The sequence below is a fragment of the Nelumbo lutea genome, chromosome 6, assembly GCF_056320005.1.
Source record: "Nelumbo lutea isolate HS-2025 chromosome 6, American lotus-T2T, whole genome shotgun sequence".
NCBI classification, from domain to species: Eukaryota; Viridiplantae; Streptophyta; class Magnoliopsida; order Proteales; family Nelumbonaceae; genus Nelumbo; species Nelumbo lutea.
The window spans coordinates 64,564,536-64,589,429 of NC_142689.1; the positions used below are offsets into that span (position 1 = coordinate 64,564,536).

At 39.4% G+C, this 24,894-nt stretch overlaps 1 protein-coding gene across 1 annotated transcript in view; it reads left to right on the top strand.

Annotated features, from left to right (window-relative positions):
* Positions 1–24,894, top strand: part of LOC148849274 (DNA topoisomerase 1 alpha-like) — a 91,955-nt gene that overhangs the window by 12,102 nt on the left and 54,959 nt on the right. Inside the window, exons 3-4 of the mRNA XM_088948288.1 lie at positions 158–1,349; positions 1,511–1,705. Of these exons, the coding sequence (XP_088804414.1) occupies positions 198–1,349; positions 1,511–1,705 (1,347 nt within the window). The 5' untranslated portion in view covers positions 158–197. The remainder of the gene's footprint in view (positions 1–157; positions 1,350–1,510; positions 1,706–24,894) is intronic.

Here is a 24,894-nt window from a genome sequence, read left to right on the forward strand (position 1 = left end):
ACGGTTTCTTTTCCTGACCTCAAATTGTAGTCAGTAATATTTTTCAATTGATTCTAATAACTCTTGTTTTTCTATCAAATTTACAATATGTGGACTACATAATTTATGTTTAATACTTATTTGATGTTCACGGGTTCTGGAATTGTACTATTTGCAGAAAATGATATGATATAAATGCCAACACACTGCAAAGTGGGATGATGGCTGTTGATGCTTGTATCAAACCAAAATTTTTTGATGATGGGGATGATGATGAGGGGCCTATCATTTTTAAAAGGAACAATGCATCATCTAAGAAAAACCAACTAAACAAAGTGTTAAAGAAGGTATCATCTCAAAAGCGTGATGGATCATCAGGGAAGTGTGTCTCTGATTCGTTTTTTCCAAATGGTCAAAACTCAAGCTTGCAAAAGGGTAAGGCAGTTCAATCTTCAAAGGCATCAACAGGGAAGTCAACTGAAACAAGTTCAAAGGCATCGACTTCAATAACTGATAAGTTAAAATGTTCTCCACAAAAGAATTCATCTATTGATAATATGGAGAAGCAATTGAAGAAACCTTGCAATGAGCCATATACAAATTCTGTTGATTCAGATGATGATAAGCCATTGAGCATTAGACTTCCAACTTCTGCATCACTATTAAAGTGCAAGTCATCACCTGTTTCAAAGGGTCTCAGTTCACCTGTTGCTAGTTCATCACAATCAGAAAAGACAAACGTCACCAATAAGAAATCTTCTGAAGATTCAGAAGATGAGCTACCATTGTCATTGAAGTTGAAGTTGAAGCCAAGTGTGGGGCCATCTGGTAAGAAGTTCTATGACTCTGGTGAAGAGAAACCTTTAGTTTCCAAGCTCCAGCAAAATGGTTCCAGCAAGAGAGATAATGAGCCTTTGAAGTCCCCCAAAAATTTGAACAAGAGGCCTCTGAGTGATGCCAATTCATCTGGTCAGTCATTAGTTAAAAAGCTGAAAGTTTCAGAGGTGTCTGTTCCTACCAAATTTAAGCAAACATCTATAAAATCGGAGCCAAAAGAAGAAGATGAAGATGATATTCCTATTTCTCAGAGATTGAAGAAGTCGGCTTCTTCGGGTGATAAATCATTATCCTTGAAGAAAACCACAAAAGTTGTTTCTTCCTCATTCAAGAAAACAACCAATAAGTTGAAGAAGGCTGCAAAGAACTCTAAATATTCCAAGTCAACAAACATGCCACCTAGCTCTGGTGAAGGGCAAAAGTGGACTACCTTGGAACACAATGGTGTCATCTTCCCTCCTCTGTACAAGCCACATGGGGTTAAGATGCTCTATAATGGGAAACCTGTAGATTTGACTCCTGAACAGGAAGAGGTGAGGCTCATGATTCTCCCCCATTTCTCAATCTTTGTGTGTTCCTTGGTGATATTAGTAGTGTTTTTGTTTTTGAATATTCAAATGTTGTCATATCTACAAACTGGTACATATCTTCTTTTGATCACTCATCTTTGATTTCTGACAACTTTCATGTGCAGGTTGCAACAATGTTTGCAGTTATGAAAGACACAGATTATGCAACCAAACCGAGATTTATAGAGAATTTCATGAATGATTGGAGAACAATACTTGGAAAAAACCATGTAATTAAGAAATTTGAGCTCTGTGATTTCACACCTATTTATGAATGGCATCAGAGGGAAAAAGAGAAGAAGAAGCAAATGAGTGCTGAGGTAAGTTTGCCCTACTTCTTTCACTTGGTGGAATGATATGTGAAATTTAGTTGATTTGTTGATTATAAAACTGTTTATTATGTGGAATTTGTATTTTTTTTATATGTGGAATTTGTATTAGTGTCTTAATTTTGTTTAGTGTGCTTTGCATGATGTTATTGAATAACCATTTTGATTTAAGCTTATCTCTTAATGTGCCTGGCATAATCCATGGCGGCAAGTTACAAGTTGCATGCATGATTTCAAGAAATCAGGGAAAAAGGGAGTGGTGTGCAAGTTGGATCTAGAAAAAGCTTATGATTTGGTAGATTGGTCCTTTTTGCTAGAGGTGATGATTAATTTTGGTTTTGGAGATGGATGATGCAAATGGGTGATGGATGTGTTAGGACTTGTCATTACTCTATTTTGGTTAATGGGACAGTGGTGGATTTCTTCTCGGCATTGAGAGGAATAAGACAAGGAGACCCCCTCTCTCTTTTTTTGTTTACCCTGGTTGTAGAAGTTTTGGGGAATTTGATCTCTAGTGCAGACTCTAGGAGCTTAGCAAGAGGATGGAGAACAAGCAGAGAGGACATACCACTCACTCACTTGTAGATTGCAACTGATAGAATACTCTTCTGTGAAGGAGAGGATTTGAATTGGATCAGGAATCTAAAACTTGTAATACAACTTTTTGAGCAAATGTCAAATTTAAAAGTGACCTTTGAGAAAAGTTGTATAGCAGGAATCAATATGGGAGAAGGGGAAATATTTGAATTTGTAGGCATTCTGGAATGTTCAATATCTAATTGGCCTTTAAATTACTAGGTCTGCCCTTAGGAGACAATCCTCAGAAAGGTAGCTGTTGGATACCCATTGTGGAGAGATTTGAAAAGAAACTTGCCTCATGGAAGAAAACTTGTTTATCTCTTGGAGGAAGAATCACCCTAATTAAGTCTACGCTAGCTAACTTACTTGTTTATTATTTGTTTGTCTTTAAGGTTCCAATAGGGGTGGCCAGCAAGTTGGAAAAACTAATGAGAGATTGTCTTTGGGATCCCGAGGAGAAGAAAAAGGTACCACTGGGTTGGGTGGGAGATGGTGAGTAGGAGTGTTGGTGTAAAAATTTTAATAAATTCTCATGCAACATAATTTACTCAATCAAGTGATTGAGTTTTTATTATTTTGGATAAGGCCCATTCAAGGAATCATACGGATTGTTCCCCTTAATTACATCTTTACAAAAAAGTAGAGAACACCTTTTGATTCTGACTTGGAGAAATGAATGCATAGAACAAAACAAAAGAACAATAGGGTACTTAAAAAAAACTTTTCATTTGCTTTTCTTTTACATCAAGTGTACAAGAATGAGAAGAAAGAAAAAGAAGATACAATTGAGAAACTATACAACAATACATTTCTTTTTTCTTTTTAATACAAAGAAAATTTCCTTCTTACTCATTTTCTTCACAATAAGCTGTAATCAATCAGATGAAATTCTGATTGTAGACAACCTTAATCCTTGGATTTTTGCATACAAAAAGGGAACCGTAGTCAATCAAACTGGATATTTGATTGTAGACGATTTTCATCCCTCTGCACTTCATTTTCAATTGAAGGGAACCATAATCAGCCTTCAAGAATTATGCTGTAGATGGTTTAATCCCTAACTTTGTCTTGAAAAAGGGACCATAATCAACCAAGTAGAGGCACCTGGTTGTTGATGGTTTATTTCCCTCTACTCTTCATTTTCCTTTGAAGGGAACCATAATCAGCCTTCGAGAATTAGATTGTAGATGGTTTAATCCCCAACTTTGTCTTGAAAGAGGGACCATAATCAACCAAGTAGAGGCACTTGGTTGTAGATGGTTTATTTTCCTCTATTTCCTTTCTCTAAAGTAAAAATAGAAGAGAGAGAAAGAAGGATAATAGTAGAAGACAAATAGGAAGTATTCACAGAGAGGACTTTCCTTTTTCTACCTGTATTAGTGAGATTTTTCCTTCCTTGCCTTCCCTTCTCTCCTTATCTTTGCTTTTCTTAAGAATCTCTTGTGAAAATTCTCTCTGAAGAGTCTGTCTCTAGCTTCCCCTTAAGGAGCTTAAATAGGGAGTGGGATAGTTATGTAACTACCTCCTCCTAGGTGAAGGACACCTGTCCCTTGTACTTAAAGAGAGGAAACTCCCACATGGGATACTTTTTTCAAGTATGTTCACTTTGTTTTTACTATAGCTTTTTCTAGTACTGATGATTTTTTAATCAGGGATTAGAGGGATCAGTTTCACATCTGATCTCATAAAAGAGATCAAACTTAGAAAGAAGAAAATCTGATCTCATAAACTTAGAAAAAGCTCAATGACTGATATCATAAGAGAGATTATATCAAAATATTTGACTACAGAAATCAGTCTAAGGAGATTTTCTTTTATTTGAAAATCATTTTAATTTTTCAAGTAGACCTAATTAGAGACTTCCTTGGTCTTAGGCTGATATGTTCTCAATGAAATTTTGATCTCATAATGAGGGACGGATTTAGAGGTTGCCTTTGATCTCATGAGGAGATCATATCAACATGTTTGAAGATTGGATTGATCTCATAAAGAAATCAGTTTCAAAAGAAAAAAAAAACATTGCTCTCATAAAATCATTTTGATCTCATAAGGAGATTAGGTCAAGTTGACCTCATTGAAGATTATCTTGATTTCATAAAGAGATTAGGTCAAGTTGACCTTATTGAAGACTACCTTGATTTCATAAAGAGATTAGGTCAAGTTGACCTCATTGAAGATTATTTTGATCTCTTAAAGAGATTAGGTCAGTTTGACCTTGTTGACGATTATTTTGATCCCCTTTATAGAAGAACATTTCAATAAATTTCAGGCTTTTAATCTCATACAGAGATCAATTTAAGATTTGAACTTTTTATTATGACTATGGGAATGATTTGGACCTCATAAAGAGGGAATAACAGATATCAATTTTTATAGAGTTTAACTACTTGGTGATGGTTCTGATTGTCCATCAGAGATTAATTTCAGATTTTAGGATTTTGATGAAAAGGCAACTTTTGGTCCAAAAAAATGTTAGAAAATTGTTTGGTTTGATCTCTTCCCTTTTTTTAGATGGATATCCTTCAACCAAATGTTTCTCATGGGAGAGATGCTAATGATCAGCCTCAATGAGTTCCTGCTCTTAATGAGAAAGCCCCAAATGACGAAGGGAATGAAGTGTTGGATCTAATTTCCTTAGGTCAATGTTTGCTTGTAATTTTGTATCTCCTGAAGAGAACCTATTCCTTGTTTGAATACCTCCTAAGGAAAAGCGACTTTCCACTTGGACTCCTAAAGAACATACTTCCTCTGGTACTTTAAAGACTACCAAGGAAAAATCTGGTACAATAGAAATATCCACTGTCATTAGTGGCAATTTAGATATGCTGCTATTGGAAAAGGTTGATCCTAGTCTTAATGCTATAACTAGGGTGAATTGGAATGAGAGCAAAAGGCCCTACTTTGCATGGTATGCTGGCACGAGGTATGAGATGGGGTGACTTTCACTTTTTTGGTTGTGCCTCTTTTTTGCCATTGTTACATGAATGGACTAAAGTTATTTTGGACAAACACATAGTTTTCAAGGCGCCAAGGCAAGGCTAGGTGTCGCCTAGTGATGGATTTTTTTTTAAGTAAAAAAGCACATATCCTAGGTAGTTCCCTAGGTTCCATAACCATCTTTCCTTAATAACTATCCATAATTTTCACAAGAAAATTATAAACTTCATGTTTAAGTCTAGGAAATCAACATATTTATGAGAAGAAACTGAAGAAAGAAAAGAAAATTCAAAGAATATGGGGACTGAACCCCTATTTTTGTTATAGGAAAAGAATAAAAGAAGAAGAAGAAGAAGAAGAAGAAGAAGAAGAAGAAGAAGAAATGTGTTGATTAGGCAAAACTTTAAGTTTTTCCCTTACTTATTGGTTCAGATTCTGAAGTCTTTGAGGGTTCAATACAGCAGTTAGCAATTCTTCGTGTTGATTAAACCCTAACAAATAAGAAAATAAGAAAAAGAAATGAGTTTATAAACACAAAAAATGAATATTTTTGTTTAAGGATGTCTATTTTATAATTATAATCTCAAAAAAGTAACAATATAAAAGTATTTTATAAGGCAATATACAAAACTGGGTACAGAGCAAAAGGAAACCGAAAATACCAGAGATAGTGTTCGGCAATGATCTGGGTACAGAGCAAAGGGAAAACTAGCAAAACCCAAAATTTAATAGATGCGGTGGTAAAGGTAAGGAGAAAGTGCAGGAACCAGACTTGGAATTTGAAGAGAGTTCCAGCGAGGACGAATCAGACTTGAGTGAATACTCAAGCTTGGGCAGTATAGATCCAACAGTGCGGATTGATATGAACGAAGCAGAGAGTTTCAACACTGAAGAACTGTTCTTGGGAGAAGAAAAGGAAAAGTCGACCAATACAAAAGAAACAAAGGAATTTGGGCGGGCAGTACATGCAGTCGAAGTTGAGCAGATGACACCTTCCCCTGAATTAGAGATACTACCTCCTGTGTTCCAGCAAGAACAGGATGCACAGGAAGTGAGACAAGAGGAAACTTTGAAGATGAGTATGGAGGCAATAGAGAAGGGTGCATTTGAAAAGGTTTTAGGTACAACCAGAATTGTTAATAATCCCACTCCCACTCAACACAGGCAAATTTCAGGGGCTGATTCTGATTTTCTGGGCTCCAAACAGGACTTCCCAACCACACTTGTCTTCGTTCCTCATCCAATGTTTCCAAGTAAGTCTGTCCTTTCAGTTTTGGCTACTGATATGTGTGCTTTTCTTGAAACAGGTACACCACCTAACCAGCCTGATTGGTTAAGGAGAGAGGGTGTTGATGGGACTGTGAGATTAGAAGAGGGAGAGGTAGAAGATAGAAGGGGGAGGGAAGAGGAAGTGGAAAGGATTTGGGGCCTAATAAGTGAGCTTCCTGAGGACAGGAAAAAAAAAGAAGAGACAAGTCAGGAGGGTGTGCAAGAAAAGGGTTACCCAATCTTAAGGGAGAATACAAAAGATAAAGGAATTCAGAAGACAAAGAAGCTTTCTAGAAAGAGTGAAGAAAAAAATGAAAAAGCGGAAGAGGAAAAGTAGGGAGGAAAAATAAAAAGAGGGTGATATCGAATTTAGTGTGAGAGGAGATAGACAGAAGCAACAAAAGTAGGGAGGAAAAATAAAAAGAGGGTTCAATTTAAGAAGTGAAAACATGAAATTAATTAGTTGGAATGTGAGAGGTTTGGGAAGTGTAAGGAAAAGGAGTGTGATAAAAGACCTAATAAAAAGAGAGGGTCCTGATGTGGTAATGCTGCAAGAGACCAAATTAACAGAATTGGATTGAAGGGTGATCAGTAGTTTGTGGAGAGCAAGAGGAATAAGATGGGTTGAGGCTCCATCTTGGGGGGCTTCACGGGGTATAGTGATTTTCCGGAAGGATGAAGTGCTTGAAGCAATGGAAGAATTGATAGGTAGGTATACTGTATCAGTAAAATTCAAGAGTGTGGAGGATGGATTCAATTGGGTGTTAACTAATGTCTATGTGGGAGGAACTGTATGCACTTTGGGGTTTGTGGGGAGGTGCTTGGTGTTTGGGAGGGGACTTCAATGTAATAAGATTTTCCAATGAAACTTCTTAGCCCAATCAATCTATCACCACTAGTATGAGGGAATTTAATGAATTCATAGACTTGTGTGAATTGAAGGAGATCTCCCTATTGCAATCCAATTTCACTTGGTCCATTTTTTCAGGAAAACCCACTATGCTCAAAGCTGGATAGATTTCTGTTCAATAGAGGATGGGAAAATCATTGGGTAGGCTTGGTTTCCAGGGGCATTGCCTAGAGTCACCTTAGATCACCACCCCATTAGATTAGGAACGGAAATCTTCTTACATGGCCCTGCTCCTTTCAAATTTGAAAACATGTGGTTGATGCATCCATATTTTATTTGGAAAGTGGAGGATTGGTGGAAGGAGGAACTAAGGCTATGTTTGGTTTGAAGGAAAATGTAGGGAAAGGAAGAGAAAAGTAAGGAAACCTTTACAAATCTTGTATAGGTTTCCTTACTTTTCCCTTCTTTTCCTTACGTTTTCCTTCAAACCAAACATAGCCTAAAGAGGAATAAGGTGGGAAGGAATCAAATTCCATAAGAAATTGCAAAAATTAAAATCTAAAATAAAGGAGTGGAATAGGGATCATTTTGGAAGGTTAGAAGAAAGGAAACAGACTCTAATTTCCCAGATTGAAGAGTTGGACAATGTGGAAATTGAGAGAAATCTCCGTGCGGAAGAGAGGGATTTAAGATGGAAATCAGAAAAAGAATTGGAAGAAGTCCTTAAGAGAGAGGAAATATCTTGGAGACAAAAATCAAGACAAAAATGGATAAAGGAAGGGGATGGGAATACCTAATTCTTTCATGCGATCGCAAATGGAAGAAAGCGCTAAAACTTTGTGGCTAGGCTGGAAATCAATGGAGAGCTAATATCAAATCAAGATGAAATTGCCAGAATCTTTGTGGACCACTTTAAATCCCTTTACGGGAGACCTCTGGAGCATAGGTTAAGCTTATTAGAAGGTTTGGAGTGGCCTTTACTAGATAAGGAGGCAACAAATTGGCTAGAAAGAGATTTTGAGGAAGAAGAAATAAGAAAGGCAGTGTTCTCCATGAATAGGTCTAAAACATCGGGCCCAGATGGATTCACAATGGCTTTCTATCAGGATTGTTGGGAAGTGCTGAAAGATGATTTAATGGAAGTTTTTAAGGAATTCTCAAATACACATATTGTTAGCCCTGGAGTTAATGCAACTTTCTTGGCCTGATTCCAAAGAAAGGTGATGCTAGCCATCCAAAGGATTTCCAACCCATTAGTCTAGTGACTAGTGTTTACAAGATAATTGCTAAAGTCCTATCATTGAGGATCAAAGTAATTCTCCCCTCCCTCATCAGTCAGTATTAAGGAGCTTTTGTTCAAGGGAGACAAATAGTTGATCAAATTCTAATAGTTAATGAATGTGTAGAGGAGATGAAGAGATCTAGGAAGGAAGGTTTTGTGTGCAAATTGGACTTAGAAAAGGCCTATGATATGGTTGATTGGGGCTTTTTGAAAGAAGTTCTTTATCAACCAGGGTTAGGGGAGAGATGGTGCAATTGGATGCTTGGGTGTGTACAATCTTGTCATTTTTCTATCCTTGTTAATGGAGTGGTAAAAGACTTCTTCCCAGCTTGCAGAGGGTTAAGGGAAGGTGATCCTCTATAACCCTTCCTTTTTACTTTAGTGGCAGATGTCTTCAATAGACTTCTCTCTAAGGCAGACAAAGAAGATGATTTTAGTGGTTGGAGAGTGGGTAGAGACAATGTCCCACTTACTCATCTCCAATTTGCAGGTGATATCATTATTTTTTGTGAAGGAGGAGACATTACGAAAGTTGGGAGATTGAAAAATCTAGTCAAGAAGTTTGAAAAAGTGTCAAACATGAAAATCAACATGGACAAGAGTTGCACAACAGGGATTAATTTGGAGGGGATGGTCCTACACAGGATAGAAGATTGCTTAGAATCATATCACCCCATGGCCTCTGACCTACCTAGGGCTTCCCCTAGGTGCAAACCCGAAGGAAGTAGGTTTTGGAACCCATTTATAGAAAGATGTAAAAGGAGATTGGCTGCTTGGAAGAGAAGTTACATCTCTTTGGGAGGTAGGATCCCATTGATAAAATCAACTCTGGCTAACCTACCCATCTACTTTCTCTTGGTCTTTAGGATTCCACCAAGAGAAGAAAAGAAATTAGAAAAAATTCTAAGGGATTTCCTTTGGGAGCCGGGAGAGACTAGAAAGGACCACTTAATAAAATGGGAGGTTGTGTGTAAAAGAAAGGAAGAAGGTGGTTTAGGTCTAGGGAATGTAAGGAAGAAGAATACTGCTCTGTTAGGAAAATGGTTATGGAGATGGCCTCTTGAGAGAGAAAACTTGTGGGTTGAAGTAGTGGCAAGTATACATGGTAGATTGGAATGGTTTGGACGTTGGTGTATCGCGTAGGGCTACCTTGGCATACCTTGGAAAGCAATTCATAGCCTCCTCCCTCAGTTTCTCAGGTACATCAGGTATGGTGTTGGCTCAAGGAATTTAATTCGTTTCTAGGAAGACACTTGGTTTGGTGACCGGCCTTTAAAGGAGGCTTTTCCCTCTTTGTATTCTATTTCGTTGTATAAAAGTAAGGTCATTTCAATTTTTTTGGTTCTTCCTTCTTTGCCTTTGAGTCTTAATTGGGATCTCGGATTTTGTAGGGGTTTGAGGGATGAGGAAGCAACTTGTCTGTCAGAGCTTCTCATTCTCCTTGATAGTGTTTACTTGGAGCTTTGTTGTCCAGATAGAAGAATTTGGTTCCCAAGCTCTAAAGGTTCCTTTTCTTGTGCCTCCTTTTTTAAAGCTCTTTGTCGGTTCTCTTCCTCTCTGTCCTTTCCTTGGGAAGTGTAGGTTCCGGTGATTCCCCCTAAAATTCAAGCTTTCTATTGGGAAGTGGCTCTTGGGAAAATTAGCACTCTGGATTATTTGCAAAAGAAGAGGCATTTTCTGTGTATTTCCCCGAATTGGTGCACTCTATGCAAATCTGATGGTGAATCTTGTTACCATTTACTAATTTCCCGTTCTTTTGCTATAGATATATGGGATTGGTTTTTCTCTTTGTTTGGGTGCAGGTGGAATATGCCAACGGGGATAAAAATGCTGTTTGACCCATCTACCTTTGTGTTACCGAAGAAGAGGGGAAGAGTAATGTGGAGGTACACTAGAGCAGTAGTGGTGTGGACCTTGTGGGAAGAGAGAAATGCTAGAATCTTCCAAGAGAAAGGAGCAAACAACAAATTCTGGAGTGTGTAATGACTAGGGTTATACACCGGCTACAAATGGTGGAACTATTCAAAAATTTCACATTTGATGATATTTGGAGGAATTGGTCTTTAGTGGCTTCTAGCTCAATGCAGAAGGTTATGGCAAGGTTGGCTTGGGCTCCTCCCATTGAAGGATTTTTGAAATTAAACTTCGACGGGAGTAGTCAAGGCAACCCATGCCCAATTAGAATAGGAGGGGTCATCAGAGACAAGGAAGGAAACTTAAGAGCACTCTTCTCAGGACCAGTGGGGAATGGAGACTCCTTAAAGGCAGAATTGTACGCAGCCCTACAAGGTGTACAGATTGCAAGAGAGTTAGGATTGGAAAATTTGGTGATAGAAGGGGACTCCAAGGTGGTGGTGGGTTGGCTAAAAAACCCAGATTCAGTGATTTGGGTTTACAGAAATGAATTGAAGAAATTCAAAAGGTTAACTCAGCAGATGGAGGTAACTATACAGTGGGTGGGAAGGGAGGCAAATGCTTTTGCTGATTCTCTAGCTAAACAAGGGGTAACTAGGGAACAGTTGTACTGGGCCCAATTGTAACTTTATGATTCTTCTGTATCAATGAGTGAGGCTGCACCTCACGCCTCATATTGGGATGCTTGTAACGAACTATTTATCATTCACTTCTAATGAAATCAATTGAATTTTATCTATAAAACAAAACATATACAAAACTGCATGGCGACTGGGCGAGGCGAAAGGGCGCCTTGTCGCCTAGGTGTTGCCTGGCAACTATGGACAAACATAAAGAAGTTCTAAAACACGCTGAAATATATGGAGCCATTGGTGTTTCTAGATACACCTATAATCGCTCTCCCAAAATTTGGTGTGCTTTTTGTGAATTATGGTGTCCTGCAATTAACACTTTGCATACTCTCTTTGGAGAATTGGGGATTTCACTTTGGGATATGAAAATGATATGTGGTTTACCAATCCTAGGTATTCCTCATGAAGAGTACCTTCCATGTAATGACGAATTGAGAAAATATCCTATTGCAGCTGAACTCTTACAACTTTACTCTCAACTATGTGAACATTACGGATTAGAGGCCATTTCCTATTCACTCTAGATAGAACACTTTTATAAAGGTGACATGGTTTATGGAGTTGTGAGTGAACCCAAGAAAAATACGAGGAAAAGTGTTGGACAAAAGAATGTTGGGCGTAAAAAATACAATTCTTCTGAGAAACAACTTTTACCATTACGAGCCTCAAGAGATGGTATGTTAGCAGCCTATATATATCTTTGTGGCTGAGCTGTTTTGTGTTTCCTCATAGAAAGATGCATTGTTAGGCCAGAGACATTTTATATGACTTCTTTAATGGCTTCTGGTTCTAAAGTTACCATTGCTCTTGTAGCACTGGGATACATTTACTATGCCTTGAGATTAATGGCTACATGCCTAGGTGGCCCAGGCAATGCTAAAGTTCATTTTGCCATGCATTATGTGATTGTATGGTTAGGAGAATATTTTCCAAATCTCACTGGGAGGCGTCCTAGTAGCGAGTATCCCCGTTCTTACCCTCGCATGTGTCGCTATAGTAGCATGGGTTGCCGGATCTTTAATGCTTTGGCTGCAAGAATGTTTTTTCGGTGTGGGGAAAATTTCTGTTTTTACTCTTTCAATAGTGGGTTGGAGTGAGATACAGAGTATGTAGATACTCGTAAGACAAAACCAAGAGAACTTGAGTTTTTGATGTGTATACGTTCTTGTATACTTTCGGTACGGGTGAGTAAAGAAATTGCTTTAGAGACATATTACCCCAATAGGTTTACTCGGTTTTTAGGATATGACCAGAGCGTCCTTTGTAATATGCTATCTTTCAACATTGTGGATCGGTCAGGTCACACTCTTGCTGACTTGGGACAGACTTGGATGCGTTTTCTATCTCGAGGCTCAGGGCTTGTTTTATAATCCCACAAAAGAACCATTCTATATGTACCACTTCTGCATATGTCAAATGGTGGAGTAGAAATACTCACATTTATTTTGACCATTCAATGAAACACATTGTTTCAACTATTTGTCCGCAAAAATCAACTCATCCACGTAGTGAAGTTGTTCTTGGTCCTTTAAAGGATGTCTCTACTTATCTTATTGATGGAGCGACAACTTCTAAACCTCTCACCAAGGAAGTTGGTTCTAGTTCTAAGAGGATACTAGATCATTCAGAAGAAGACTCAAATATTTATTTTAAGCGAGCTCGATATCCACATCCCTCAACTGATGAGGTAGAGGAGGATCCTTTTAATCTCGAGAATTTTCCCAATGATTTTCCCCTGGTAGGATTGTTTTGTTTTGAAATTTGCTGTCATTCTTTTTTTTGTTTGTTATGTGTTTACATACTTATCTGTTTATTATTTGTTTCTTCTTTGTTTTAGGAAGAGAATGCATATGAAGGTCAAGACTTTCTCAGCATGCTTGGCCCTATATTATAGAGCGAGGATGAACAACTCACACTTTGTAGAGGATACTTCTTTACAAGAATGACAAATCCTAGTAATTTGATAGACCAGCTTGACCCTTCTGGTGGTATAATGGTGGTTGGTGGTGCTTCTGATAAATTACCTTCTTTGGAAGGTAGTGGGAAGAATGTTGAATTTGAAACTAGCCATATGCAAGAAGCCTCATGTATCTATGATGAGTTACCTTTCTTAGAAGGTAATGAGAAGAATGTCGAGGCTGGAAATGTTTTGCTTGTTGATGATAATTTACCTACCTCAGAAGGTAGTGAGGACTGTATTGGTGTTCCTACTGTTACCTTTCTTGGGAATATGGTGTCTTGTATGATGAAGTTTGTGAATCACAACTTCCAAGAAATTTTGGAAATTGTAAACAACTCCTCCCCCAGGGAATTGATCCTTAAGAGTAAGGAGATCCATAACAACCTTTCTGTACTTCAATCAATGGCTCTAGCACCCGATCTTCAGATAAGGGTGGAGAAATTCTGTCATGTTGTGAGCAAAGTTTTATCTACGGCTAAAGACCTTCGCTCCCGACAAGCTGAAATTGCAAAAGGTTCATACATAGATGAACTCAAATACCAAGAAGCTGTTTCTTGTTATAAGAAATGCATTGACCGCATCGATGCTATTCATGAGAGGTAGGCTGACATGGTTGTGAACTGTTCTGAGATAGCTTTAAGAATGATTGATTTGTCTGCTGAGCTCAAGGAAGCTGAATGCCATGTCACTAATATAAGACATCAACTTGTTGAAGAACAACAAAAGATAGAGGCCTTGAAAGCAGAGAAATCTTTGCGGAATGTAAAGAGCGAGAAGTTCAATTGAAGGCTCTCAAGTTGGAAGTTGGAGAGGAACAAATGAAAGCCCACGAGGCTCGTGTGGGAAGTTATGAGAATTTACTTAGTTCATATGAGCAAAGGCACCAACTCTTTAAAGATATTTGAAATGTGTTGATTTGTTCATACATTCTTTAGAAACTTTTATAATAACATTTAATATTCAAAAGAATACATGTTTTACATTATTGTTGTGGCTAGACTTATATATTAGTCTGCCTATGTACCCATTTAGGGATCAAGCCAACGCAGTTGATGTGCCGCTCCAACAATTTAACCACATGATAGCAAATTAGTGGGGCACTTTAGCAGTTTTACCACGTACTGATACCATTGGTGATTTATCTAAGCAGTTTAGCCACGTGTAGACATGGTGGTTTTACTCATCAGTTTAACCACATAAGAGGCATCGATGGGCCTTCATTTAAGCCTTCTTTTTGTTTAAGCGTAAAAGCGCTTAATGAATTTACCATTTACACAATGGTATTTTACTTGTCCTTCAGAGTCAGAGAGTTCATATGCTCCTTTTGAGAAGACTTTAGTGACTGACTACATATGGACCCTCTCATTTGGGTTCAATTTTTTCTGAAGTTTTCCTTGTGAATATGATAGGCCTTTTGACATTTAGGACTAAATCTCCTACTACAAATGACCGATATCTCACCCGTTTATTAAAGGTGCCTGTAACTTGGGCTTGGTAGACTTCAAGTCTTTGTTGAGCTATGAGTCTCTTCTCATCAAGAGCTTCAAGTTCAGTAAGCCTTATCTTTACATTTTCTTCCGGATGTATGAGTTGTGTTGCAATCCTTAAAGAGGCAATTGAACTTCTAGAGGAAGAACAACTTCTGCTCCAAATACGAAACTATAAGGTGTGCATCTAGTGGCTGTCCGCACTGTTGTTCGATATGCCCAAAGTGCTTCAGGGAGGCGTTCATGCCAATCCCTTTTATTCTTCGATACCATTATCTTAAGTATTTTGCAAAGAATTTTGTTGAAAGCTTTTGCTTGTCCATTTGACGAGGGGTTATAAGCTATGTATTTAACATGCTGGAATTTATATTTCTCAGCTAACTTTATCATGGCCTTGTACTTAAAGTATGAGGCATTATCCGATATAATTTTGGATTGAATTCCTTATCTATATATGATATGGTTTTGAATGAAGTTGGTAACATCTATTGCCCTAACTTCTTTTAATGGATTTGCCTCTGCTCACTTGGAAAAATGATGTGGCAACCAAAATATATGAATGTAACTTAGAAGATGGTTGTTTAAAAGGACCGATGACATCTATGCCCCAAGCCTCAAATGGCCATGATAATGTTGTAGGGTGAAGAGGCATGGGCGGTTGATGTATAAAATCGCCATGAAGTTGACATACTTTGCAAGTAGAAGCAAATTGTATTGCATCTTGAATCATTGTAGGCTAATAATAACCTAACCTTTTTAATTAGCCTGTAGCTTTTGGTCTAGCTTGATGAGTTCCACGTGTGCTTGAATGGACTTCATACAATGCATTTCTTGCTTCTTCATTAGATAGACATCTTAACAAGATTCCATCAAAGGATCTTCTATATAAGGTGTCGTCGAAATAAGTGAAACATGGGGCCCGTCAACGTATATTGATTCTTTTCTTTGGATTTGTAGGTAATCTCCCATACTATAAATAATCAATAATGGGTTGCCTCCAATCTGTTTCTTCTTCGCTAGGGTACACTGTGACCATGTTAACATTGATAGCTTTTGGTAACATACCCCTTAGATTTTGGCAGTTAAAATAATTCCTTAAGATGCAGATAGCATCTAAGATGATAGTGGGTCAAAAACTCTTTCATTTATGGGGGGGAAGAACATGTCTCTCACTGATTGTAATCTGAAGTTGTCTTTGTTCAGGTAAACTAAGAGACGTGACCAAGTTAGCTAAGACGCCTTATCATTTTCTAACCATGAAATGTGACTCACTTGTATGCTGCTGAATGGAAATATTATCTCTCTAGCTCTGTTAAAGTAAGGATTAAACTTAACTTTTTAACCCCATACAATTCATTTAACTGGTTAACCACCAATTGAGAATCTCCAAAGACTTGTAAATATTTAATATTCATCTCCCGAGCCATTTCTAAACCAATAATGACTGCTTCATACTCGGTTGTATTGTTTGAGCATAATGATGTGAGGGAGAAAGAATATGGAATTAAGTCTCCTGTGGGACTAATGAAAAAATCCTTGCTCCTGCGCCTTTCAATGTTGTTTGGCACAAGATGAGTTGCTAAGAACTCAGCTAAAGCTTGTCCTTTTATTGCTTTCAAAGGAACATATTTTATCTCAAATTTAGATAAGATAAGTGACCATTTTGCCACTCTACCCGTTAGAACTAGCAAAGAGAGCAAATATGAGGGGATAAGCTTTAGAAATTAAGGTAACTGGATGTGCAAGCAAATACTATTGTAACTTTTGAACAAAAAATACTAAAGCTAAGCACATCTTTTCAATTGAAGAATAATTGTGTTCAGCTCCAACTAAGGTTCTACTCAGATGATAAAGGGCATTCTCTCTTCCTTTATCATTATTTTGAGCTAATAATGCCCCTAGAGAATTTGGTGAAGCTGAAATATATAATATTAATAGCTTTCCTTTTATTGGTGCGGCAAGCATTGGTAGGCTTAACAAATAATTTTTTATGCTTTGGAAAGCATTTTGACATGCTTCATCCCATATAAAAGGTGTATCCTTATCAACTTAGAGAAATGTTGGCATCTACGAGACAAGTTGGAGATGAATCTCCTTATATAAGCAAGTCTCCCTTGTAAGTTGCGTAATTCTCACAAATTTCGTGGAGGCATTTCTAAGATTGCCTTAATTTTTATAGGGTCAATTTCAATCCCTCGATGTCGGACAATAAACCCATGGAATTTCCCTGAAGTTACCCCAAATGCACAAGACTTCAGAATGTGCAAGGTGCAAAGGAATGGGTAAATCGGGAGAACCAGAAGAAGAGCAGGAATACACCAAGGGGGGAACCAGGGGTAGAGAGGAAAGATTACCATGTTGACCAAAGGGCAGAAATGCTTTCCAACCAACTCAGGGAGATAGATATTTACCAACCTTTGGAGCAAGAAAAGGAGGCTAGAAACAATCCTATTCCAACCTTCCAGTCAAACCCAGGTAACCAAGCGAGTTCAGTTTGTGCTACAATGTGTTTTCTGTGTCCTTGGTTCCAGATTCCATTCCCGTTCCAAGTCTTGCAGCCCATTCATATGCAGCCAACCAAGGTGGTGGGTCTTCTAAGCTTATGGAGAGGGGAATGAAGAACAGTTGGGAGGTGTGGGAAGGAAGGTATAGGAATGAGAAAGTGTGGGAAATTATTGAAAGTCTTTAGTGAAGCGGAAGAAAATATGACATGGAGGAAAGATAGAGAGGAGAGAAGAGGGGAGGGATCAATGGAGAGGAGTGAAGGAAAGGAGGGCAGTTTTGGAGGGGAATATGTAGAGAGGACAGTGATGGAGGAATATAATAAAGAGGACCTGATAGCAAAATTTGTGGGGAAGTTGGGATGTAGGATGGAGGATTTGAATGTGCTGAAAGGAGGCCTACAAAAGAGGGAGAAGGACATTAAAATAAAGAAGAGAAAATTGAGTTGTTAGAATGTTCGAGTCAGGGGTATTTTGGTCATTCTGGTGTATCTTATTGAAAGTGAAATGTTTATTTTATCTGAGTTTAAGTTATGTGTTCCATCTTCTATGAGGGACAAAATTGTCTTTCTTGTAACTCAAGTTTTTCATAAAGAAAAGTCAAGTGGGTCGGCTAGGAGAGTGACTTTTGCACATCCTCTCTTCTAGTCTGGCCGAACACTCTTCTCTCTTCTTCTTCTCTTTCTTCTTTCTTCTTCTTCATCACTTGGAGTGATGCTGTTCTTACATCTTGTTTTTTGATAAATCGGATGCCCATGTCAATCCCCTTTCTCCGTGTTGTTCCCCACTTTGTCTCCCTTTCTTCTCACCCCAAGAGTCTTTGGCCGTGTTTGTTTTGTTCAGCACTTGGGGCCTGGAGTAGACAAGCTAGATGCTCGGGCTACGAAGTATATTTTTCTTGGCTACTCAAGGACTCAGAAAGGGTACAAGTGTTATAACCCTAAGTTTCATAAATCGTTTGCGTGCCCTGATGCCACCTTCTTTGATTCAGTTCCTTTTTTCTCCGATGCCGGGGTCTCTTCTTCTCCCTCTGTGGTTCCTCTTCCTGTTCCGGTTGTGGATCCCCTTCCCATAGCTCCCACTCCTACCGCAGATGCACATCATATGCCGATTACTACAGAGAGGGCGCCAATTACTCAAGTGTATACTCGCAAAAGTGCTTCGGCTCCTCCTCCACTTCAGCACCCGTCGACAGATCCTGCTACTGCTCCTTCTCCCTCAGATCTTCATCTCCTTCAGATCTTCATCTCCCTATTGCTTTGCGGAAAGGTAAACATACTTGTACTTCTCATCCCATTTCAGACTATGTTTCCACTGCTCACCTTTCTGCTTCTCATTGCAAGTTTATATCATTACTCTCATCGGTTCCCATTCCCAAGACTGTACAGGAAGCCCTTGCCTCTCCACGGTGGCGGCAAGCCATGGAAGAAGAACTCTCTGCTCTACAACATAATCATACGTGGGAACTCACCACCCTTCCTCCTGGTAAGCACATTGTTGGGTGTAAATGGGTCTATACAGTGAAGCATCTTCCTGATGGCAGCATGGAACGATTGAAGGCACGGTTAGTGGCCAAGGGCTATTCTCAGTTATATGGTGTGGACTATATGGAGACATTCTCTCCTGTGGCTAAAATTGGTTCAGTTCGGGTGTTGATCTCATTGGCTACTATGTATGATTGGCCTCTTTTACAACTTGACATAAAAAATGCCTTCCTACATGGTGATCTTGTTGAGGAGGTGTATATGTAGCAACCACAGGGTTTGTTGCTCAGGGGGAGGCTGGTAAGGTGTGCAGGCTCAAAAGGCAATCTATTGATTGAAACAATCTCCTCGTGCATGGTTCGGCAGGTTCAGTGAAGTGGTGAAGGCCTTTGGGATGAAACAATGTCCGGTTGATCATTCCGTGTTTAGCTATAACTCAAAAGATGGAAAAATCTTGCTAGTCGTGTATGTGGATGATATTGTCATAATTGGAAGTGACAGCAATGAAATTGACAGGCTGAAAAAATTCTTACAGGACCACTTCAATACGAAAGATTTGGGGAAGCTAAAGTATTTCTTAGGAATAGAAGTTGCGAGGTCAAAACAGGGGATCAACCTATGTCAGAGGAAATATGTTCTTGATCTACTTGAAGAAACAAGGTTGTTAGGTGCTAAACCAACAGAGACTCCTATGGAACTCAATGCCAAGTTAAGTGTGGATGCAGGTGAAGAGTTTGATGATCCTGGAAGATACAGAAGGTTGGTGGAAAAGTTGAACTACCTGACCATTACCCGACCAAATATATCATTTGTTGTGAGTGTGGTGAGTCAGTTTATGCAACATCCTCGGGTTCCTCACTGGGAAGCTGTTCTGAGAATTGTTAGGTACCTAAAGGGTGCTCCAGGTCGTGGTTTGTTATACAAAAAAGGAGGACCTCTTGAGCTAGTAGGGTACACAGATGCTGATTGGGCTGGCTCTATATCAGACAGGAGGTCAACCACAGGGTATTGTACCTTCCTGGGTGGCAATCTTGTAACTTGGAAGAGCAAGAAGCAAATAGTGGTGGCAAGAAGTAGTGCGGAAGCAGAGTACAGGGCTATGGCCCATACCACATGTGAACTAGTATGGCCGAAGAACCTAATACAGGAGATGGGTTTCTCAATTGACAAACCCATGAAATTATACTGTGATAACCAAGCTGTTGTTCACATCTTATCCAACCCTGCCTTCCATGAAAGAACTAAACATATTGAGGTGGATTGTCACTTTGTGAGAGAGAAAGTGATAAGTGGGATAATAACTACATCTCATGTGAGCTTAGGAAATCAGTGGGCAAATATCTTCACAAAAGGATTGTCTCGGGGAAGAATAGATTACATTTGTAACAAGCTGGGACCATATGATATATACTCTCCAGCTTGAGGGGGAGTGTTAGAATGCTCGAGTCAGGGGTATTTTGGTCATTCTGGTGTATTTTATTGAAAGTGAAATGTCTATTGTATCTGAGCTTAAGTTATGTGTCCCATCTTTTATGAGGGACAAAATTGTCTTTCTTGTAACTCAAGTTTTTCATGAATAAAAGTCAAGTGGGTCGGCTAGGAGAGTGACTTTTGAACATCCTTTCTTCTAGTCTGGCCGAACACTCTTCTCCTCTCCTTCTTCTTTCTCTTTTCTTTCTTCTTTCTTCTTCTCTACTTTGACCTAGAAACAACTAGGGTTTATTCACATGAGTGAAGTTGAGAGATTGAAAGGAGATGTGGAGGGTGACAAGAAATTCGGGGTAAAGGAGATGGAAGGAAAGGGGGGAAGTAATGGTTAGGTGAAGAAGGGATCGAAGGAAGAAGTGAGCATGAAGATACTTAGTTGGAATGTGAGGGGAATAAGAAGTGCGAGAAAAAAAGCGATGATCAAAGAGGTAATAAAGAGGTTTGACCCAGACATTGTACTATTATAGGAGTTCAAAAGAATGAAGTTTGATAATAGATGGGCAAGGAGTGTGTGGAAAGCCAAGGGGATTATTTGGGTGGTTGCTTCCTCGTGGGGTGCTTCAGGTGGGATAGTGACATTGTGGAAGAGGGATGTGGTGGAAGGCTTGGAGGAACTGATTGGAAAATACTCAGTTTCCATGAAGTTTAAGCAGCAAGAGGATGGATATGTATGGGTGCTCACAAATTTTTATGGACCAAATGACTACAAAGAGAGAAAGGAGAATTGTGGGAAGAACTGGCTGATGTTAGAGGGCTATGGGATGGGCCTTGGTGTGTGGGTGGGGACTTCAATGTGATCAGATTCACGGAGGAAACCAATAATAATTATCAGAGGGTGACAACTAGCATGAGGAAGTTTAATAGGTTTGTGGATGCTTTGAACTCAAAGAGATACCTCTAGCCCATAAGACATTTACTTGGTCAAATCTCCAATCTAGTCCCATTTGCTTCAAGCTGGATAGGTTTTTGTTTTCTTTGGATTGGGAAGAACATTGGGGGAGCTTAACATCTAGAGCTCTTCCTAGAGTGACCTCTGATCATTGGCCAATAGTGATATGCAAGGAGGAAAGGAGTGAAGGTCTTGCCCCTTTTAGATTTGAAAATATATGGTTGCTCCATCCTAGGTTTACCAAAAGACTAAGGAAGTGGTGGAATGAGTGTAATCCAATGGTGGAATGGGTGAGGATGAGGTCTCATAAGAAACTACAATATTCGAAAGCAAAGATCAAGGAGTGGAATCATTTGGAGTTTGGAAGGTTAGAAGAAAGAAAGAGAGCTCTGATGTACCAACTTGAGAGCCTTGACTCTAAAGAAGAAGGGGGAGATTTTGGAGAGGCAAACAAGGAACAAAGAAGAGGTTTGAGAAAACAGCTAGAGGATTGCCTACATAAGGAGGAAATAAGCTCGAGGCAAAAATCTCGATGTAAATGGTTGCAAGAGGGAGATAGAAATACCAGGTTTTTTCACTCTTTGGCAATTGGAAGGAGAAGGAGAAATTTTATTTCCAAATTGGAAGTGGATGGAGTTGAGTTAATACAACAAGAGGAGATAGTTGGGGCTTTTGTAGAACACTTTAAATCCATTCTAAGAAGGCCTGTAAGTAGAGGGGTGTGGGTAGAAGGATTGGACTGGCCAGATGTACGAGGGATAATAGGAGAAGGATGGAAAGAAGGTTTGATTTGGAAGAGATTAAGGAGTCTGTGCTTTCTATGGATAGAACAAAATCTCCAAGGTCGTATGGGTTCACAATGGCTTTTTATCAAGACTGTTGGGATATCTTGAAAGATGACCTTCTGTTGGTGTTTGAGGAGTTCTATAGGAGAGGAGTTATTAGCCCAGGTGTGAATTCAACTTTCATAGCTTTGGTTCCAAAACAGAACGATGCATTCCATCCAAAGGATTTCAAGCCAATCAGTTTGGTAAATAGCTTGTACAAGATTATTGCAAAGGTATTGTCTTTGAGACTGAAGGAAGTATTGCCAGACATAATTGCACCAAATCAAGGAGCTTTTGTGAGTGGAAGACAGATTACTGATCAAATCCTAATTGCTAATGAGAGTGGAGAATTTCAGGAAGGAGAGAAAGAAGGGAGTGGTTTGTAAATTGGATTTGGAAAAGGCTTATGACTTGGTGGGTTGGGAATTTTTGAGGAAAGTTATGACCAAGTTTGGTTTTGGGGCTAGATGGTGCAAATGGATTATGGGGTGACCCCCTATGGGACAGTGGTAGATTTCTTTCCAGCCAATAGGGGTATAAGACATGGAGACCCCCTATCTCCCTTCTTGTTCACACTAATTGTTGATGTTCTGGGGAAATTGATTCAAAGAGCAAACTCTAGGGGCCTAATTGGATGCTAGAGAGTTGGAAGGGAGGAAACCCCCTCACCCACTTATAGTTTGCTGATGATACGATTCTGTTCTGTGAAGGAGGTAATATGAGGTTCATCAGGAACATGAAATTGGTGATACAACTCTTTGAACAAATTTCAAATTTGAAGGTGAACTTTGGGAAAAGTTGTGTAGTGGGTGTGAATTTGGAGGAGGGAGAGATTAGGGAGAGTGTAAAAGTGCTAGGGTGTGAAGTCTTAGGTTGGCCATTGAATTATCTAGGGTTGCCATTAGGTGATAATCCCAAGAGAGAGAGCTTCTGGAACCTAGTGGTGGAAAGATTTGAAAAGAGGCTTGTCTCTTGGAAAAAGAATTACCTTTGTCTTGGTGGGAGGACTACATTGATTAAGACCACTCTAGCAAACTTACCCATTTATTTCCTGTTAGTGTTCAAAATCCCAACAAAGGTTTCTAGTAGATTGGAGAAGATGATGAGAGATTTCCTTTGGGAGCCGGGAGAGGAGAAGAGGGATCATAGGGTGAGTTGGGAGGTGGTGACCAGGAGTAAAAATTGTGGTGGTTCGGGGATTGGGAACATTAGAAAAAGGAATATGGTCCTTCTGGGGAAGTGGTTGTGGAGGTTCCCATTGGAGCAGGAGAAACTATGGGCTAGAATAGTGGCAAGCATACATGGGCTGGAGCAAAATGGATGGGATGCTGGAATCTGAGCAAGGACTACAAGTGCTTCACCTTGGAAAGCCATTCATGATTTGTTACTAGTATTCTCCCCTCTTATCAGGTATGATTTGAATTCAGGTAACACCATAAAATTTTGGGAACAAACTTGGGTGGGGAATGCCCCCCTTAAGGACCAGTTTCCTTCTTTGTATGCCCTATCTGATTTTGAAAATGAGCCAGTTTCTTCTTTCATTACCCCTTCCTCTTCCAATTTTGAGTTTGGGTGGAATTTGGGTCTAAGAAGGGCTGTGAGGGACTTAGACCTCGACAATATTTCGAGCCTCCTTGAACTTCTTGATAATATTTTCTTAGACCCTACTAAGGTGGACTCTAGAATTTGGACCCCCACACCCACTGGTTCATTTTCTTGTGCTTCTTTCTTCAAAGTCTTATGCCAGTCTAGCAGTCCTGTAACCTCCCTTTCCCTGTTTATGAGGTTTGGTGCAGACCAATTCCTCCTAGGGTTGGTAGTTTTTGCTGGGAAGCCTATCTGGAAAGATTCAACACTGATGATCTACTCCAAAAGAAGAGACCTAATACTTGTTTGTCACCTCACTGGTGTGTTCTCTGCAAAGCTGATGGGGAGACTGGTTTTCACCTACTGGTGTTTTTCCAATTCGCAAAGTTAATTTGGAAGTGGGTTGTTCCCTCTTTGGGTGTAATCGGAACCCTCCATCAAACTTGCAAAGTCTTTTCTCCCCTTCTTTTTTCAGGTGGCGTAAGAAAAGGGGAAGGACTATGTGGAGGGAACTGAGGGCTGCAGTATGCTGGTCATTATGGGAAGAATGAAATTCCAGGATCTTCTTAGAAGTAGAGAGAGGTGCTGAAGAACTGAGGGCTCTATTCCATATAAGGGTTGTACAGTGGCTGAAGTCCCTAGAGCTATTCACAGATTATACAGTGAATGGCATGTTGAGGAAGTGGGGTGAGATTGCAAACTGTACCCAGATCAAAACAGTAATGAGTGTGTCTTGGACCCCCCCCCCCCCCCCCCCCCCCACCTGTTGGATTCTTAAAACTAAACTTTGATGGGAGTAGTAGGGGGAACCTTGGACACTCAGGGATTGGGGGTGTTTTTAGGGATGAGAATGTGGTTGCCTTGTTCTCAGGCCCAATTGGTGTAGGTGACTCCCTCAGAGCTGAGATCTATGCAGTGTTGGAAGGAGTCCAGAAAGCTAGGGAGATGAATATCAGAAAACTCATAATTGAAGGGGACTTGGAGGTGGTGGTAGGGTGGCTGAACAAAGACAACAGTGGCTTATGGAATTACAGCAATGTGAGGAGGAAATTTAAGTGGCTGGTGCGAGAGATGGAAGTTAAGATTGTTTGGGTGAAAAGATCAGCTAATTCTTTTGCTGATGGATTAGCTAAACAAGGGGTGGAGAGGGAATCAATGTTTTGGGCTCAGATGTAATTTTATTGTTTCTCTTTTTTCTTTTCTTGGGGGTTTTGTAATTATTCATTTATTGAATTAATGAATTTGTTATTGATCCAAAAAAAAAAAGCCTAGTTTATGGTTGCTTTGGTTTGTGGCTTTAGTTGGTCTCTTTGTTTGGGCTTTTGGATTTTTTTTTATCGCCTTGAGTTTTGGAGGTTGTTTTTTTCTCTCTTGAGGGCCTTGGTCTCTTCCCCCTTTCTTGTACTCTCTTTTTTTCCTTTTTAATAAATTTTTATTTTTTATTACCAAAAAAAAATGCTGTCATGCTCTTTTTATTTGTTGACCCAATAGTCA